Here is an 18,181-nt window from a genome sequence, read left to right as displayed (position 1 = left end):
TGTGTTGGATTATGAAATTTTGATGAAAATAATAAAAATTAATAATTTTCCGAAAAATGCGCAAATCGCATTAATTATGATAGTGTGTGTATTAATACGCATAAATTATGATAATGCATGTAATTATATGCATAAATTATGATAATCACGGAGATAATCGTAGTAATTTATGCGGAGGCTTGCGATTATGTTAATGTGTGCAGTTATGGTAATTTGCTTAGTTTCGTTTATCCAGAGTTATCAATCAGGATAACACGATTATCATAGATTCATTTCCCGATTATCCTAGTGTGTGTTATAATATTTTAGGTCTCCATTTTCATATCTCATCGCAGGATACAGCTCTTATGAATAAGATGGTTTTGCATGGACTTGGAAAGAACACTCAATATGCTTCTGTGATAACAATTTTATTCTAACAAGCACGCGACATTCTATCATGCAGGTCAAACATGCGTCAATAATTCATGGGCAAGATTATGCAATTAACTAATATGAACGACAAAAACTTATGCAGTTGTGAAATTATGCAATTATGCAATATGAATAACGAAACTCTTATGCATTTGACTAAAATGAATGAATAAACACTTATGCATTTGTGAAATTATGCATTAACTAATATGAATAACCAAAACTCTTATGCAATTACGAGATTATGCATTTGACTAAAATGAATGAATAAACACTTATGCATTTAACGAACTGAATGACTAAAAACACTTCTATCAATTGTAACCTCTACTTTTCCTACCCGGCATCTCATTAGTTCGCCCCTGTATCGATCACAATCGGCGACTGGTCGAGTTTGAAAACAAGCATGACACACTTCATATGGCGGTAATAAAAAGCACTTATTGTATCCCAGAGGCGAAAGTATATGTCAATAGATTCATCGGCAAGTCTAAAATCCTTTATAACGGAATGTTTGATACAATGGTGGGTGAGGGCGTGTGGGCGCGAGAGCGAATCTGGCTCTGTTTTAATTAACTCTTCGGCGAGATTCTGGGACAAAGGAAACTGGTTTGACAAGATTTTCTCTGTGTTTTCTTGAGTCTGTATGTGGGGAGCGATACGACCTCTGTTGTTTGTGCGAGCGGCAGCTGAGACTTTCTCCGCTGTGAGGTGAGCGGCGGCGCTCGTTCAGAAGACTTTGACTCTTTTTCTCCACGGCGGGATGACGAGTCGGTTTGGGTTGATGCTGGTCGATCTGGGTGTCGCTCGTTGTCGCTCGGTGTCGCACGGTGGCGCACGGTGGCGCACGTTCAGCGCAAAGTGGTGCACGGTGGCGCACGGTGGCGCAAGGTGGCGCAAGTTGGCGCTCGTTCAGCGATCTCCGCCTTTCCTGCGGGTTGTTCGCTGGTCGTCACTCTGACGAGGAGCGATGCTTCGTTCGTGGCAGGGTGGACGTTGGCGTCTTTGTTGGCTTCACTCGCAGCTCTGCGACTCAGGGTAGCGATTCTTCTCAGGTGGTGCAGACCTCGGCTTGTAGCTACGCGTCGCTACTCCGCGACCCTCGTCATTCTGAATGACAGGAGCTTCTTCGTTGGCGGCGACGAGGAGAGATGGCTGTCGCCCTGGAGAACTCTGGTGGGGCCTTAGCCCGGAGACGAGATGAGATGTAGGCCGGAGCTCGTGAAGATCTGTGGTGGAGCCGAAGATGGGCTCGTAGCCCGGATGATATGTGTGTTGGAGCCGAAGCTCGGACGATATCTGCTTTGAATGGATTTTTCTTCGGTTTATATCTGGAAATTCCACTCGGCTTCCCGAGTTGTTCAAAGGCTGTGTCATAAAACCTTCCTGTGGGCTGAACCATCTGCGTCCGTGTGTGTGTCCGTCCGTGTGTTTCGCGTGCGTGTTTGTCCGTGTTGTGGGGAGACAAAGGCGGTTGTTTCCACGGTGGGAGCACCCGGCGCATGCGCTTATTTATTCGAAGACGTGTTAATTTCCTTTGAGCCATTGCCCCCTTTATGGGTGTCATTTCCTAGCTTTGTGCCTGCGTGTGGAGATCCTCTCGGAAAGACAAAGGCGGCCGTGTTGCTCGCTTCCCATGGGTTGTTGTGTTTGGTTAATTTTGAGAGCCTTCTCCGCCCTTGATTCCTCTTCTACTTTAATTCCGTACTTATTATTTGACTTCTTGTGATTATTTAATCTGATATCCCGGCTTATCTTTGTTCAGAATATAATTATCTCTTACTCCATGGTGCCTGGTTCTGTGGTTTTTTTTAACAAAACGATGTCCTGCTGACCCCCCCCCCCCTGCAATTCCCCCCCTCCCTTGTTCCTCTTGTATGAATTTAGGGGAGTTTTTATTACCTTATTGCCCCCCCCTTTCATGTCCTCTTTCCTTTGAAATGAGGTGTGCGCGCATCTGTGGTAGTGTGGGGGCCTCTGTGGAAGTGTGGGGGCGTGTTCGTTCCCACGTGGCCGCGTCTATTAAAAAAACGATATTATCTATGTTGGCAGAATAATTCTTAAAAAAAAAAATAATATTAAAATAAAAATAAAAAGGGGGTACATACACAACACGTTCCCCCCCCCCCCCCGCGCTACAATAATACTGTCTAATTGCTATAATTTTATAATCTACCGACCCTATAATAGTAATTGCACACATTGTGGTGGGGGGGGAGTGAAGAGGACGTGAAACTGTGATGAATTTACCTCAGAGTCGCGTGTTAATGCGTGCGCCTATTTTTAACGGGAATTAAAAATGGCGTCCACCCCGCAGCGAAGGCGTCGCTACCCGTTGCCAGGGGCAACCGCCGTCCAATGAAAGCGGCGAAGGCGTCGCTACCCGTTGCCAGGGGCAACCGGCGTCCAATGAAACTGCGTATGGTCCGGCGACACACAGACACACACACAGACAGACAGACAGATTCGCGATTTTATATAAATAGACTAGCTTGGCTACCCGGCTTCGCCCGGGACTTGGATTCACACCGCCCGGCCGCCTTTGTCTCCCCAGTGGCGATGTTCACACACCACAGCAGTTACTCGTTTGAGGCTGAGTCGACCTTGGGGAGGTTCAAATAATCGTCACCGGTGGTGGCCGTGAAAGGGAATCGAACTCGGTTCGCCGGGTTCATAGCGCAGGGTAGCGTTAACCACTACACCCACCGCTCCTCACACACCACACACGCACAGACACACACACAGACACACACACAGACACACGCAGACACACACAGACAGACACACACACAGACACACAGACAGCACGCTAACCACTACACTACCGTTCCCCCTACACAACATACGCGCGCTTGCTGCAGACACACACGACTTTCAGGGTGCGTACGGCAGTAAACGACTGAAATAATAAAGCGGCAATGCTGCGCGAGGAACGCCTTAGACCTGCAACACATTTGTGTAATGCGAGCGTAAACACACAAACACATACAAACACATACACACACATACACACACATACACACAAACACACACATACACACACACAGACATACACACAAACACACACATACATACACACAAACACACACATACACACAAACACATACACAATACACACACACATACATGCAGACACACACATAACACACATACATACACACACATACATACACACAAACACATACACACACATACATACACGCACACATACATACACACAAACACATACACACACGTACATACACACATACATACAGACACACAGACATACACATAAACACATACACAAAAACACACATACATACACACACATACATACACACAAACACACACGTACATACGCACATACATACAGACACACAGACATACACATAAACACATACACACATACACATGACCCCAGCTTCGCCCGGGACTTGGATGCACCACGGCCGGCCGCCTTTGTCTCCCCAGTGGCGATGTTAATACGCCACACCAGTTACTCGTTTTGAGGCTGAGTCCCTCCCTCGCCACTCTCCCTCCCTCGCCACTCTCCCTCCCTCGCCACTCTCCCTCCCTCGCCACTCTCCCTCCCTCGCCACTCTCCCTCCCTCGCCACTCTCCCTCCCTCGCCACTCTCCCTCCCTCGCCACTCTCCCTCCCTCACCACTCTGTAGAGGACGTGAAACTTTGATGAATTTACCTCAGAGTCGCGTGGTGGGTGTCGAGGCCTAGCAGCGTGCAGAGCGTCCGGCCTCGCCTGATTTTCCCACCCGGTTAAGGCTGGGTACGGGTGCGGTCCCCCCCCCCCCCCCCGCGCTACAATAATAGTGTCTAATCGCTATAATTTAATAATCGCCCGACCTTATAATAGTAATTGCACACATAGCGGTGGGGGGGGGGAGTGAAGAGGACGTGAAACTTTGATGAATTTACCTCAGAGTCGCGTGTTAATGCGTGCGCCTATTTTTAACGGGAATACAAAATGGCGTCCACCCCGCGGCCCGTCGCTACTCGTTGGCAGGGGCAACCGCCATCCAATGAAAGCGGCGAAGGCGTCGCTACCCGTTGCCAGGGGCAACCGCCGTCCAATAAAAGTGCGTATGGTCCGGCGACACACAGACATAAACACAGACAGACAGATTTACGATTTTATATATATAGATTATCTACATTAACAGGTTAGAGCAGCCATGCAGGCTGTGTGATGGAGATTTGGTTTCAACCTCGCTGCAGCAACAGATCATCAGTTTCAGTGGGAACAGTGTTGTTGATCTCCCATTTTTGCCAGTACATTCAAGTCTGGAGTTATTTTGGTTGTGGCAATTCTCAGGATAGATCTGAGGTGCTAATCCGTTAACTTTGATCTGTGACGGGCTTTGTTGGCGTTCATGATGCTGAATGTCTGCTCACACACATAAGTCGAGCCAAACAAAGTCAGTATCTTCTGTGCAGTCCTCCGGAGGTTTGGAAACGTGGCTCTGTTAAGTGAAGCATAAAAGTCATTCAGTTTAACAGAGTTGAACTTCTCCTTTAGGACGGAGTCAGACTGAAGATCTATCAGTTCCAACTGCAGCTCCTGTGGTGCTGTTTCAGGGTCTTGTGACAGAGGACAGGACACCAGCTGAAGTGACTGTTCAATGTTTTCGAAATCAGAGAACCTACGGCAGAATTCTCCGTGCAAGTCCTCAAGCGATTTGCTGTATTTTTTTGCGTTTCGCGGTGCCTCTTCCTGCATGGAAAGTGTGGGGAAATGAGTGAAAGATTTGTTCACAATTTGTATGGAGAACAAAGTGAGCTTGGATTTGAAGGCTTTCACATGTTTGTACATGTCGTGAACAAATTGATCTTTCCCCTGCAGTTTCACATTCAGCTCATTCATGTGTGAAAATATGTCCACAGCAAACGCAAAGTCACTAAGCCAGTTGTTGTCGCTTAGCTCAGGGAATTCGTCAGATTTCCCCATCAACTCCAAAAATGCGATGATGTCCTCTTTCAGCTCCCACACTCGTAACACTTTCCCCAAACTTAACCAGCGGACACAAGAGTAAGTCCTGATGATCCGCATCAGTTTCCTCCAGGAACGTAATAAACTGACGGTGCTGAAGTCCCCTTGCTCGTATAAAGTTTACAAGTTTTACGACTGGATTCAAGACATGAATAAGCTGCAATACAGACTTACACAGGGATTCCTGATGGATGATGCAGTGAAGGAAAATAAGATCCTGGACAGGGTTTTCCTCTCACTTTATCCTGGATTCTTTTCAGCAGCCCAACATATTTTTCAGTTAAATTTGGCGATCCATCCGTCGTGACATTGACAAGTTTACTCCGACGTAGCATCATTCTTTCGATGACAGCAGATACCTGGTTATACAAGTCCTCTCCCCGCGTTGTTCCGTTCAGGGATTCCATGGTCAAAAACTCCTCTGTTACTGCAAAACTGTCGTCAATGCCTCGGATAAAAATGAGGAGCCGAGCAGTGTATTTTACGTCCGTACTTTCATCCAGTGCTAGTGAATATAACTCAAAGGAATCAGACTTTTTGTTTAATTGACTGGCTATATTTTTATCAATCAGTTCCACACGGCGAGTCACAGTCCTGTGTGATAAACTGACTTTTTCAAATTTGCTTTTGATCTCCGGACACAAAATGTCTGCTGTCTGTACCATGTATTATTTTAAAAACTTGCCTTCGGAGAAAGTGGTAACGAGTGGTAATGTTGGTGAGAAGAAGTTTTAAAAGAAAATTTTAATCGAAGTGAAGGAAATTATTGAAAAGTTTGTATAAGTAATGATTTTTCAAACTTGAATTATGTTTTCTGTGCTTAAAACGCTTTAAAAAACTGTGGGGTCTAGAACGGACTCGTGAAATTCGGAGAGAACTCGGAGTTAAGTTTTGTTGAATTACATAAAGTGCGCCATCTAATGGGGGAATTACAGGAGGAAGGTAACATTTAATATAATAATAATATTTGGACAAGTTCGGCGGGCCGGATTAAAAAGCCCAACGGGCCGTATACGCCCCGCGGGCCGTACTTTGCCCATGTCTGTCCTAGAATCAACCCACTCGCGCCTGCAACATGGCTTCATCCCAGAGGTCGCAATCGGGTACCCGTACCCTACCCGTTTGCGACCCTGGTGCGGCCGAGTATGGGTGCGGAATCAAAACCCGTTTGAGACCTCTGATTCAAAACCAAACTGGAATTATGGGGGCGACGAGTGAACATTGGAACTTTTGACATGTTTCAAACACTAGCAGGGATTTTGAAAGAGACTGAGCCAGGGCATTTCTCCCAGCTGGTGCATTAAAGCCTATCTCAGCTTTTAAAAGAGTTTGAGCATTACTTCCCAACCACAAAAGACCCCCGAACTGGGAAGGAATGGACCCGCGACCCATTTGTGAATAAGCCAGGTGAATCGACTTTGTGCTAGAAGATGATCAACTGCTTGAGATCGCAAATGAAGGTGGCCTTAAAAGTATGTTTGAGACAACTTCAAATCTCGATACGTTCTGGATTAAAGTAAAGGAGGAATATCCTGAGATTGGCACAAAAGCACTGAAAAGCCTGCTTTCATTTCCAACGTCCTGTCTTTGTGAAGCAGGGTTTTCTGCAGTGACAGCAACAAAGACGAGATTATGGAGTAGACTGGACATAAGCAACACACTTCGGGTGTCACGGTCTCCCATCACCCCCAGATGGGACCATCTAGTTACAGGAAAACAAGCTCAGGGCTCCCACTGATTCTGCATTATGGTGAGTTGTATCATTATTTCATATTACAATGTAAAAATATAAATAAAGTGCACAATAAATATAATGCGCTTTAATCATCATGAAACCATCCCCCCCCCCCCCCCCCCCCCCCAGTCCGTGAATAAATTGTCTTGTTACTAATTGTGATAATACATAGATTCTCGCTTTAACTTTTACTGATTATGTTTTAGTGTAATTCTATCAGGTCTCAGAATTCAGAACTTGCCAAAGAATACAGTTCTTATAATTAAGATCATTATGCATGAACTTAGGAAGGAACCACTCAGACACTTCTGTGTTAAGCAACTTTAATTTCTAAACAAAAATATAACACTCTAATATGCAAACTCTTATGCTTGGAATTGTCACAGTACTCCTGGAGATGTGCTCATTGATCCGTACATTTAACACTCAATGATTACGTTGTTAAACTGGGTAACAGAGCAATCGGTTAATTCCCCAGAGTAACGCGAGCATAGGAAAAAGTCCTTAAAAATAAATGTGATGATATTCATACGAACGTCAATAATGAAACATGTCCCGAATGAAAAAGTAGACCTCAATGAATTCATTGGTAGATTATGTAATTAACTAAACGTCTTGGAACAATGGTGTGCGGCAGTGTGCCTGCTTCAGCAAATGCTTATCAATTGGCTAAGGCTTCAATAAATTCGCAGGCAAGACTCTGTGATCAAAAGAAAGATTTCAACACAATAGTCTCCCTGTGAGTGTGTGGATTCGTAACGTATGTTTCTAAACGTTTAGTTTCGTCAATGAATTCATCGGTACAGTTAAAATTAACAAAACGAACGACTAAAATACTTTTCAAAGACCGTATCCACGTGACTCGATAAGCAGCAATGTTCTTCATTATCAGCTAAGAGTTGACGCACTCTTATGATTATTCTTCTCATTATTAGTCCCGGTATGTGCGGTATGTGTGTGTTTGGTGGTTTTGTCTCCTTGATGAATTTTTCGCGTCAAGTAGACGCTGGATGATACGTGGTATGCGAGTGTGGGGGAGGGTCATATACACAGCTTCCTCGCTCTCTCTCGCTCGGCGGCAGCTGAAGCTGCTGCCCATTGCTGGGTGAAGAGTCGGCACGACGCTCGCCGTCAGCAGTGCGCGATGATTCCGTCGTCAGATAGCGCCCGCAGCTCGTCTGCTTGTCGCCGTTCCTCACTCGTGTCTTGGTTCACAGCTGGTGCTGGTCGGTGTGTGTGGGTCGAACCCACGGCGCTCTCGCTGGCACTCTCCTCTTCCTCACAGGCAGCTGGTCAGGCTCTTTCCCCTGCTGGATGAGCTGAGTCGGCACGATGCTTGTCTTTCAAGGTGCTCGACAGCGCTCGCCGCTCGTCCGCTGGCAGCTGACACCCTTTCTCAGTGGCGCTGCTGCGCTCTCTCTCTGGCTCCGTGCTCTCTGGCGATGCCTGGTTGCGCGTGCAGCTGGTTCTCTGCGATGCTGGCTTGGTCGATGCTTGGGCTTCCACCCTTTCTCCCGGTTGATTGCTCGTCGTTGCTCGTCACTCTATCTCTCGGGCTGCAGCTGCTCGTGGGAGCTGGCACTCACTCTCAAAACTTGTAAATTGTATTCGCACACCTCTTAAAACAACTGTGAAAGCTTAGTACAATAAAACTTATCGCAATCCTTGACTTTGCAAGAGACTCAAAACATCAGGATGAATGTAGAATAAAACTCTCAGCGATACTCTGTCGGTCCATGCCGAACTCAGCACCGAGCATCACCTCGCCCCTCTTCTCTGCGAGACAACACCCATTGTTGATCTCGAGGCCATGCCCCGGAGTCTGCCTGTCGCAGTACTCTGTCGCTTGTAGTCTTCTGTAACTTGCAGTAGTCTCGATGTATGGGTTGTGTCTCTGTCTTTACGTGAATTTCTCTCCCCTCGGATCACCGTGTGGTTAGTCATAGGACACAACATATGCATTGTCTTTGAAACTGATTGGTCCACACCAGAGACAGCTTTCTTTAGAGCCTAGCATCAAACGGTGTTAATCCAGAGGACGCCAAAAGGCGTGCTCTTTAAGTATTTGTGATGAGATAATAAAAAACTCCCGAGTTGCTGAGGCGATTAAGCAAGCACCATATAAATGCTAATATTATTATAACATAGTGAATGCTTGGGAGCTTATTGGCTCTCGCTCCTAGTTAGAGATCTACCCAACCCACAGGTCCGCAAATACTGACCGCTCTTACTCTGCAGGTTGAACCTAGGAATGGAGTGTTCAACTTCACGTTATTTTCATTAAAGGCCTGTGACAAATGTGAATCTATTGGAGCTTCATTGTCTCAAGCTTACACATCTACAGGTTCTCCATTTGACTTTGCATTGTCTAAGAAGTCCACCCACACCTCCACTTCCACAAACTGCTGGGAGTTGCCTCGCTCTGCCTCACAGTCATAATTCTCCTCCTGCTTCACGTTGCCTCCATTGATGTTAAGGTCCGATTTTGGAGTTGAATGTTCATCTTCACATTTTACCTTCACTTCTTCGCTCTTCACTATCACCTCTTCACATTTCACCTTCGCCTCTGCAATTTTCACCTTGATACATTTCATAGTGTCCAAGCTGGAATTTACTTCTGGTTCTTTTTTCAGGAGGGATGGGCTCATTGCAGCACTTTGACTTTCACAAATCGATTTCAGACTACACTCCTTGGGGGTCTTCTGATGCCTGTGTGTTCTCTGGTGTCTATGAAGCTGTTGTGACTGTGCAAACGCCTTCCCGCACAGAGTGCACTTGAAGGGTTTCTCTCCTGTGTGTGTTCTCTGGTGTATTTTAAGATTTGATGAATATGAAAATGCCATTTCACACACACTGCACTTGAAGGGGTTCTCTCCTTTGTGCATTCTCTGGTGGGTTTTAAGATAAGATGAACTTGAAAATGCCTTCCCACACACAGTGCACTTGAAGGGTTTCTCTCCTGTGTGTGTTCTCTGGTGTTTTTTAAGATTAAATGAACTTGAAAATGCCTTCCCACACACAGTGCACTTGAAGGGTGTCTCTCCTCTGTGTGTTCTCCGGTGTTTTTTAAGATAAAATGAACTTGACAATGCCTTCCCACACACAGTGCACTTGAAGTGTTTATCTCCTGTGTGTGTTCTCTGGTGTATTTTAAGATAAGATGAACTTGAAAATGCCTTCCCACACACAGTGCACTTGAAGGCTTTCTCTCCTGTGTGTGTTCTCTGGTGTTTTTTAAGAGCAGATAAATCTGAAAATGCTTTCCCACACACACTACACCTGAAGGGTTTCTCTCCAGTGTGCGTTCTCTGGTGTATTTTAAGATAACATGAACTTGAAAATGCCTTCCCACACACAGTGCACTTGAAGGGTTTCTCTCCTGTGTGTGTTCTCTGGTGTTTTTTAAGATAAGATGAACTTGAAAATGCCTTCCCACACACACTACAATTGAAGGGTTTCTCTCCTGTGTGTGTTCTCTGGTGTATTTTAAGATAACATGAACTTGAAAATGCCTTCTCACACACAGTGCACTTGAAGGCATTTTCTCCTGTGTGTGTTCTCTGGTGTATTTTAAAAGAAGATGAACTTGAAAATGCCTTCCCACACACACTACATTTGAAGGGTTTCTCTCCTGTGTGTGTTCTCTGGTGTTTTTTAAGATAAGATGAACGTGAAAATGCCTTCTCACACACAGTGCACTGGAAGGGTTTTTCTCCTGTGTGTGTTCTCTGGTGTATTTTAAGAGCAGATGAATTTGAAAATGCCTTCCCACACAGAGTGCACTTGAAGGGTTTCTCTCCCATTGGAAATCTCTGGTCCTGTGTAAAATTTCCAGTAGAATCCATGCTGTTTGCATACTGGTCCCATTGTTGTCTTGTCTACCGAGCCGCGCTGAGTGCCTTTGCTCCATCAGACCAATTCTGCAGAGGAAGCATCAGAAGAAGCATCAGCTGCAGACAGAAAAAAATGTCCACACCATCTTCATCAGTATCGAGGCACAGAGGAATGAATATATACACAGTCACACATGACTTACATGTCTATATTTATTCATATATTCAGGATTATCCCCAATTCGTCACATCGGCTGTTAAGGCACACAATGAGAGGGCAAAAGGTTATAAATATACCTGGAAGCACTAGTATCTTCCAAATAAATGTTAACCCAAAACACCAAGCACACAATTTCGGCAGCCTGGCTGCAAAAGAAGTATTTATACAAGCAAAATTCATTCATAATCAACGTTTTTGGGTTTAGATCGCGTTATTTATAAATGTGTCTTAACCCTCCACCACCCGACACGGCCAATCAGTAAAAAGGTGTCACGTTGACAAAAGACAAATTAGTTCACTGCTTTAGCCCACCGGTGTGTTAAAGCGCGAAACCACAACATTTACAATTTGAGTAAATGTTGTGGTTTCGCGCTTCAACACACCGGTGGGCTAAAGCAGTGAACTAATTTGTCTTTTGTCAACGTGACTTTTTTACTGATTGGCCGTGTAGGGTGGTGGAGGGTTATGACACATTTATAAATAACGCGATCTAAACCCAAAAACGTTGATTATGAATAATATTGGTCTCGAAAGCCTACGTGTTAAGCAAAATTCAGCTAACATAGCAAAGGCTGTTGGGAATAATACTATTTGTATTATGCATAAATGCACAAATAAATGTTCAATCGTGACTTTAGAGGTGTGAAGTCAGGCTCAGATTTTCTTGAATGCTTGGATGAACAGATCTAACTTCAGCAGCATATGTGCTGTTAATTTCCTGTTTCCATTCCTCCAAAAAGTTCCAGAGAGAAACTAAAATAAACGATTGTTTTGATTTAACCTCCATGTTCAATAGTGAATATAATTTACTGCAAATACAAACTTGACACTGTCACACACTGGCATGGTAAAAAGTGGTGGTGTGTCCAGAACCATGCCTGGCCGCCTTCATCGGCTCAATATTGACGCTTCCTCCCTTCACCATGTAATTAATTTAAGATCAATCAACATAGCAGAGGCCCACAAGCAGTTCAGCTTTCACTTATCAATCATGTTTGCTGGCGGTGATAATCAAACTAATTGTTGAGTTCCTAATGCAGTGAAATAACTGCACCACAGCTCCCCACAAAGATAAACTCTTAAATACACATACATTTCACATGCATCATTAACATATGTAGTGACATAAGAAGGGAGGGGCTGCTGGGGGCTCTGGGATCCCAGGCGAGTCCAGACGCTTAAGCCTCTGGGCGCCAGGCGCTGGGTTCCCAGGGGGTCCAGACGCTTAAGCCTCTGGGCGCCAGGCGTTGAGTTCCCAGGCGCTTAATCCCCTGGGCGCCGCCAACGGGGGGGGGGCCTGTGTGTGCTCTGTGGGATGTCTGGTGGCGCACACGGCCCCACCCCTCGTTGGATCAGGCATAAAAGGAGAGCTCCCTGGACGATCGGGGCCCAGTTGTAACTCAAGACCCAAGACCCACGACCAGCCATCTGAAGACCCTGGGATGCTGTGAGAGCCAGCGCTGGGACTCTGGAACTCCCGACTCTACGACCTTGTGAGGGCGAGTTCCGGAGCGTAGCCAGATGAGAGCAGCTAGGCTGTGTACCTAGGCTGTAACAGAGTATCAGGACTGTTGGAGAGTTGGAGTACTGTTGGAGTGTTGTATTGTAATAAAGAAGTACATCTACAAGTGTCTCCGGAACCCGTTACACATATATAAACAAAAATCCACCATTCATGACGAATTGCAAGTCACCTTATCCCAGTGCTAATGCCATGATAGGTGCAATTTAAGGCCATGTAAGTATGGATTCCTTGTCAGCAGGTAATGGGAATGATCCAGGTGTCAAGGGATGACTGACAGATGAACCAGCTGCGCTCCCCACTGTCTTGCTGGGTTTTAGGAACCCAGCGTACCACGTATTCATGATGGCGTCGCTCTTCCGACCTCATCGTTGTTGCAGAGAAAATATATATTAACTGCCCTGCAGCATACCTCACGGACCTCCTTCACAGAGGCCAATCTTGACACTGCCGGCACCAGTCATTGGCAGGTCCGATCACCTCTACATCCTCCAATCTCTCCTCTGGCCAATGCCATGCCTGTTCAGCCCCTAATATATGGACAAACAAAAGATGCTTGAGCATGCAGTGTCTGGGAATGCGGGATTCATGACCAAACAAATGCAGCCTCGCCTGCGAAAGAGACTCAAGATTATATTCTATATTGACATCTTCAGGATCTGTAAGCTTCTAATACAAAATAAGTCTGGTTGGATAGAGGATGAATCATAGGCAGGACAGCCTTCATGGTATAAGCCAGCAGAGATGGTAATTTAAATAAGTTCATATTCTGAATCCACATAGTAATATCTGTGGCCAAGAAGAATCACAGCTTTATTCGTTAGTTTCTAAAATGCTTGTCCTGGTGAGGGTCGCGGTGGCAGCATGCTGAGAAGGGCAGTCCAGGCCTCCTTTTCCCTGGCGACAGACTCTAGCTCATCCTGGGGAATTCCCAAGCATTCCCAGGCCAGCCGAGTGACATAGTCCAGCCAGCATGTCCTGGGCCAGCCCTGGGGTCTTCGACCCAGTGGGACGTGTCTGGTAGAGATCCAGGGGAAGTCTATTGGGGGGCATCCTTACATATATTCTATATTTATATCACCGCTAGAGGCAGGCAATCAGGTATGAAAAACAGCAAGAAAATTTTCAAGAATTTTCCAAAAATTTCTTGCTGTTTTTCACACCTAAAGTCATGTAGAAGAAAAACAATAAAAAACTAAAAAAATTCTCACGACGTTTCGACTGCAACACGAGCAATCAGGTGTGAATTAACGCAGCAAGAAATTTTTCAAAAAATTTCCTAAAAATTCTTGCTGTTTTTCACACCTCGCCACGTAGAAGAAAAACAATGAAATAAAAAAAATTCTCACGACGTTTCGACTGCAACACGAGCAATCATCGTCAGGTGTTAAAAACACGGCAAGAAAATTATCGAAAATTTTCAAATAAATTCTTGCTGTTTTTCACACCTAAAGTCGTGTAGAAGAAAAACAATAAAATAAAAATATTAAAATTCTCACATTTCGACTGCAACTCGAGCAATCATCGTCAGGTGTGAAATCCACAGCAAGAAATTGTATTACTTTATTATTTCCCTTCTACGTGACTTTACCGAAAGAACCACTAATATCTTAACACCTGTTTTAGTTGCCAGAAAAGGGGAAAAACCTCTTCTTATATGTTGCTACTGGCAAAGGAGGTCCCATGAAGTAGTGAGCCAGATGAAGACGAATTAAACTTAAGCAGAGGATTAAAGCAAATGCAATCAGTCGAGGGCAGGAGGCAAGGCCCCGCGTGGCTAGGCCCCGCGTTGTAATGTTCAAACCTGGACATCGATTCCAGACTCGCTGCTACTCAATTGATATCCCTACGAGAGAGAGACGGAGAGAGGCTCTACCTGGGTAACAACAATAACCACCACGACAACAACCACCACGATGTTAACTTCTCACCTCGGATCTGTAAGAGCGCGCGCGGTGTAGCAGCTTCCCGCTATAAAGTGACGTCACGCGGCAGCAAGCGGTGACATGATGTCACTGGCGGGCTTTGAACACAATCCCCTCCCCCAACGAGCGGCGGTGTAACTGAATAAATTATGTTAATGAGACGGTCTCATGTGTAGTGATGTGGCGTCGATGTTGAACTTGTCGCAATGAAATAGCGATATTTATGAATAAATTATGTTAATTAACCGCCAGTTGATAGTTTCAGTTTGATTTATTAGGAACTAGCGGTAAGCATCCGGCGTTGCACGGGGGAAATATTTATTGAAAAACTTCTCAAAAAACTTAAAAACATAACATCGTATTCATAAAATTAATACAAATTTTTATAAATTTTTTATTTAAATAAAACCCAACGCGTGGTGGAAAATAAACTTGCGGCTCGCCCGTCAAGATTTGATTCTTTAGATAGCGCAAAGAAATCGAAGGTTGTAGATTTATTTAGAATCGGCCAATTCCCGTTTAATCGATACCACAAACGCTCAGCAGATATCGATACTCGCCACAGACTTCATGGTCATTCCCCCCCCCCCCAAAATACAAATGTTTATTTTTTAAGAATTTTTGCATGGTGTACATTTTGCAAAGTACTACATGGAAAATTTCAAGTTTGTTGCATGTCGGGAAGTACGCTAAACATTTTGAACAGACAAGACATTCACAAATTTTCCTTTTATATATAGAAGACTAGCTTGACTACCCGGCTTCGCCCGGGAATTGGATTCACCACGCCCGGCCGCCTTTGTCTCCCCAGTGGCGATGTTCACACACCACATCAGTTACTCGTTTGAGGCTGAGTCGACCTAGGGGAAGCCCAGGACCAGTAAAAATAATCGTGGTGGCCGTGAGCGGGAATCGAACTCGGGTCGCCGGGTTCGTAGCGCAGCGCGCTCACCACACATCATCTTTAAAACACAGAAGTGAGATGGCTTTCTAAAGGTAGATCACTGGCCAGAGTTTTTGAGTTGCGAGAGCCACTTCAGAGATATCTTTTAGAAAAACAGTCACCACTGGGGCAGCACATTTCAATGACACAGAATGGGTCGCAAAACCTGCTCACTTGTGTGACATATTCAGCCTGCTCAACGTACTCAATGTGTCATTTCAGGGGAGATCGACAACTCTGTTCAAATCGGCAAATAAATTGGCTGCATTCAAAGCCACACTGGAATTATGGGGGCGACGAGTGAATATTGGAACTTTGACATGTTTCAAACACTAGCAGAGATTTTGAAAGAGACTGAGCCAGGGCCTTTCTCTCAGCTGGTGCATTAAAACCTATCTCAGCTTTTAAAAGAGTTTGAGCGTTACTTCCCAACCACAAAAGACCCCCGAACTGGGAAGGAATGGACCCGCGACCCATTTGTGAATAAGCCAGGTGAATCGACTGTCTGTGCTAGAAGAGGATCAACTGCTTGAGATCGCAAATGAAGGTGGCCTTAAAAGTATGTTTGAGACAATTTCAAATCTCGATACGTTCTGGATTGAAGTACGGCGAGAGTGGCGCGGTCGCCACGCGGTGGGAGACGTCGGCACCGTCAGCCATCGGTGTCAGGACGCAGAGGGCTAGCGAGCGGTGGAAGGCTAGCTGCAGAGCGGAGTAGCAGTGAAGCTGCAGACGGAGCAGCGGTGTGGCTTCAGGGCGGAGCAGCAGTGAGGCTGCAGAACGAGCAGCAGAGTGGCTGTGGAGTGATCGTCGGGAGAGACGCGAGCCTGAGCGAGGACGCAGTGTGAACGAGATTCTACGAACCCAAAAAAAGGACAACGGAGATTGACATTGAGAAAGAGTCCTTTATTACATTAGTGTCAGAAGTGAAACGGCATGTCAAAACAGCTCAGAAGGAAGAACGTCCCTGCACCATCTTCTGCAGCATCTTCTGACGACGACCTCCCTCCAGCGGTGGCGCTACCGACGATGGAGGGGGAAAGCGACACCTGGACGAGCGGCTGTCCGGGCGTGCAGGACGTGGCCGCTTCGGTGGGTCCATCCGCGCGAGTGGATGCTGATGAAGGATGGCGACAGGTGGCAGCCCAACTGGAGGCACTGAAGACGGTGTTGGCGCAGTTGTGCGACCTCGTGACGCCGGCGACGACTTCGGGGAGGCCCGGCGGGGAACAGCGGGCCGGGCCCTTGCCGTCGCCATCAGCCCTCTCGACCACGCGGCACGAAGACGCCATCTTGGGCATGGCCGAGGAGCAACGGCGGGAAGCCGCCATCTTGCGCCCTCCGACGCGGGAAGCCGCCATCTTGCACACGTTGCGGAGTGACGCCATCTTGTCGCTGCCGCGTGAGTCACCATCGGCAGAGGACGGTGGAGCAAGGACCCGCAGCCGTCATTTAACAACGGTAAAAGAGTTCTCCATCGGCGGCGATTGGAGCGCATTCGCCTGCCGTTTTCAAGCGGCTGTACGATCCGCCAAATGGACGGACGCGGAGGCCCTGGAAGTCCTACCAACACTTCTCGACGATGAGTCCGTCAGGTTCTTCCGCTCCATCAAGGCCGACAAGAAGAGGACGCTGCAGGGTGTCTTCGAGGAAATGGCGGATGCGTACGAGCCTCCGGACGATGCCCATCGTAGATTCGTACAGCGGCAACGGGCGCCCGAAGAATCGCCGGTGGCTTTCAGAGGCGCCGTTCTGGAACTGGCGATGGCAGCATACCCTGAGACGGAGTCGGATTTGTTGGAACCCCTTGTGTTGGGCAAGATGCTGGAATTGTCTAGAGACTTGGGGATCCCCATGCCGGTGTGCAGCCATGATAAGTTGACGTCCCATGCTGCGGATAAGTGCTTGGATGCTCAATTTAATCTCCGACGCTGGAAACAGGTGTCAGCTTGAACGGGGGGCCCCATCGTCGAAGGCGGTGCTACGGGGTGGGATACTTAGAAGGCGGTCTACGTTCCTGACGACAAGGGTCCGCAGGAGTTGACGGCCGCCTCCGCCCCGTGGCCTGCTCGGGGGGGTACGGGGCCGAGGTCCGGGCCGCCGGCGCGGGAGCGTCGGGACAGAGGGGGTGCCGCGCGTCGAAACGACGTGGAGTGTTTCCGCTGCGGCCGTAAGGGCCACTTCGCCAAGGGTTGTTGGGCTCGCATCCCGGGGCCGCCCCAGCAGGAGGCCTCGACCATGGACGTCATGCGAAAGGACCATCCAGGACACGCAAGTCGGTGCGCATCAGACACCCGGCAAGGCCTGTCACCTCATGCATCACCATCGCCGTGCGATCCGTGTGTCATTAACAACGAGGGGCCACCGATTGACCCGTGTCGCTCGCTGACGCAATGGCGGCGATTGGCACGGAGGGTGGTTGCGGCCGCTACTGGGTCGTCCACTGTACCGGGTTCTATTCAGCGGGTCGAGGTGCGTATTTTGGTGGACTCCGGTGCGTCCGCGACCATTATTTCGGACGTCATTTTCCATCTCTTGGGCATTCCGCCGGGGAGAGTGCGACCAGTTTATGATTCGTGCATAGTGGCGAACGGGGGAAGTA

The 18,181-nt window shown here is 47.0% G+C and overlaps 1 protein-coding gene across 3 annotated transcripts in view; it reads right to left on the bottom strand.

Annotated features, from left to right (window-relative positions):
• LOC133361384 (zinc finger protein OZF-like) overlaps positions 1-14,684 on the bottom strand; it is a 32,586-nt gene extending 17,902 nt beyond the window's left edge. Inside the window, exons 1-3 of one of the 3 annotated variants that reach the window (XM_061580315.1) lie at positions 14,643-14,684; positions 13,124-13,241; positions 7,459-11,056 (exon numbers count right to left, since the gene is read on the bottom strand). In XM_061580315.1, coding sequence (XP_061436299.1) covers positions 9,467-10,981 — 1,515 coding nt within the window. In that variant the 5' untranslated portion in view covers positions 10,982-11,056; positions 13,124-13,241; positions 14,643-14,684 and the 3' untranslated portion in view covers positions 7,459-9,466. Of the gene's footprint in view, positions 1-7,458; positions 11,087-13,123; positions 13,871-14,642 lie in introns of those variants that run through there. The other 2 variants (XM_061580316.1, XM_061580314.1) reach the window with 2 other exon arrangements.
• Between the last annotated feature and the right edge of the window lie 3,497 nt (positions 14,685-18,181).

This window comes from Lethenteron reissneri, chromosome 72 (genome assembly GCF_015708825.2).
Source record: "Lethenteron reissneri isolate LAM-NWPU_2019-01 chromosome 72, ASM1570882v1, whole genome shotgun sequence".
Lineage (NCBI taxonomy): Eukaryota > Metazoa > Chordata > Hyperoartia > Petromyzontiformes > Petromyzontidae > Lethenteron > Lethenteron reissneri.
Note: the sequence above shows the minus strand (reverse complement) of the source record. Positions and strands in the feature narration are given on the sequence as shown.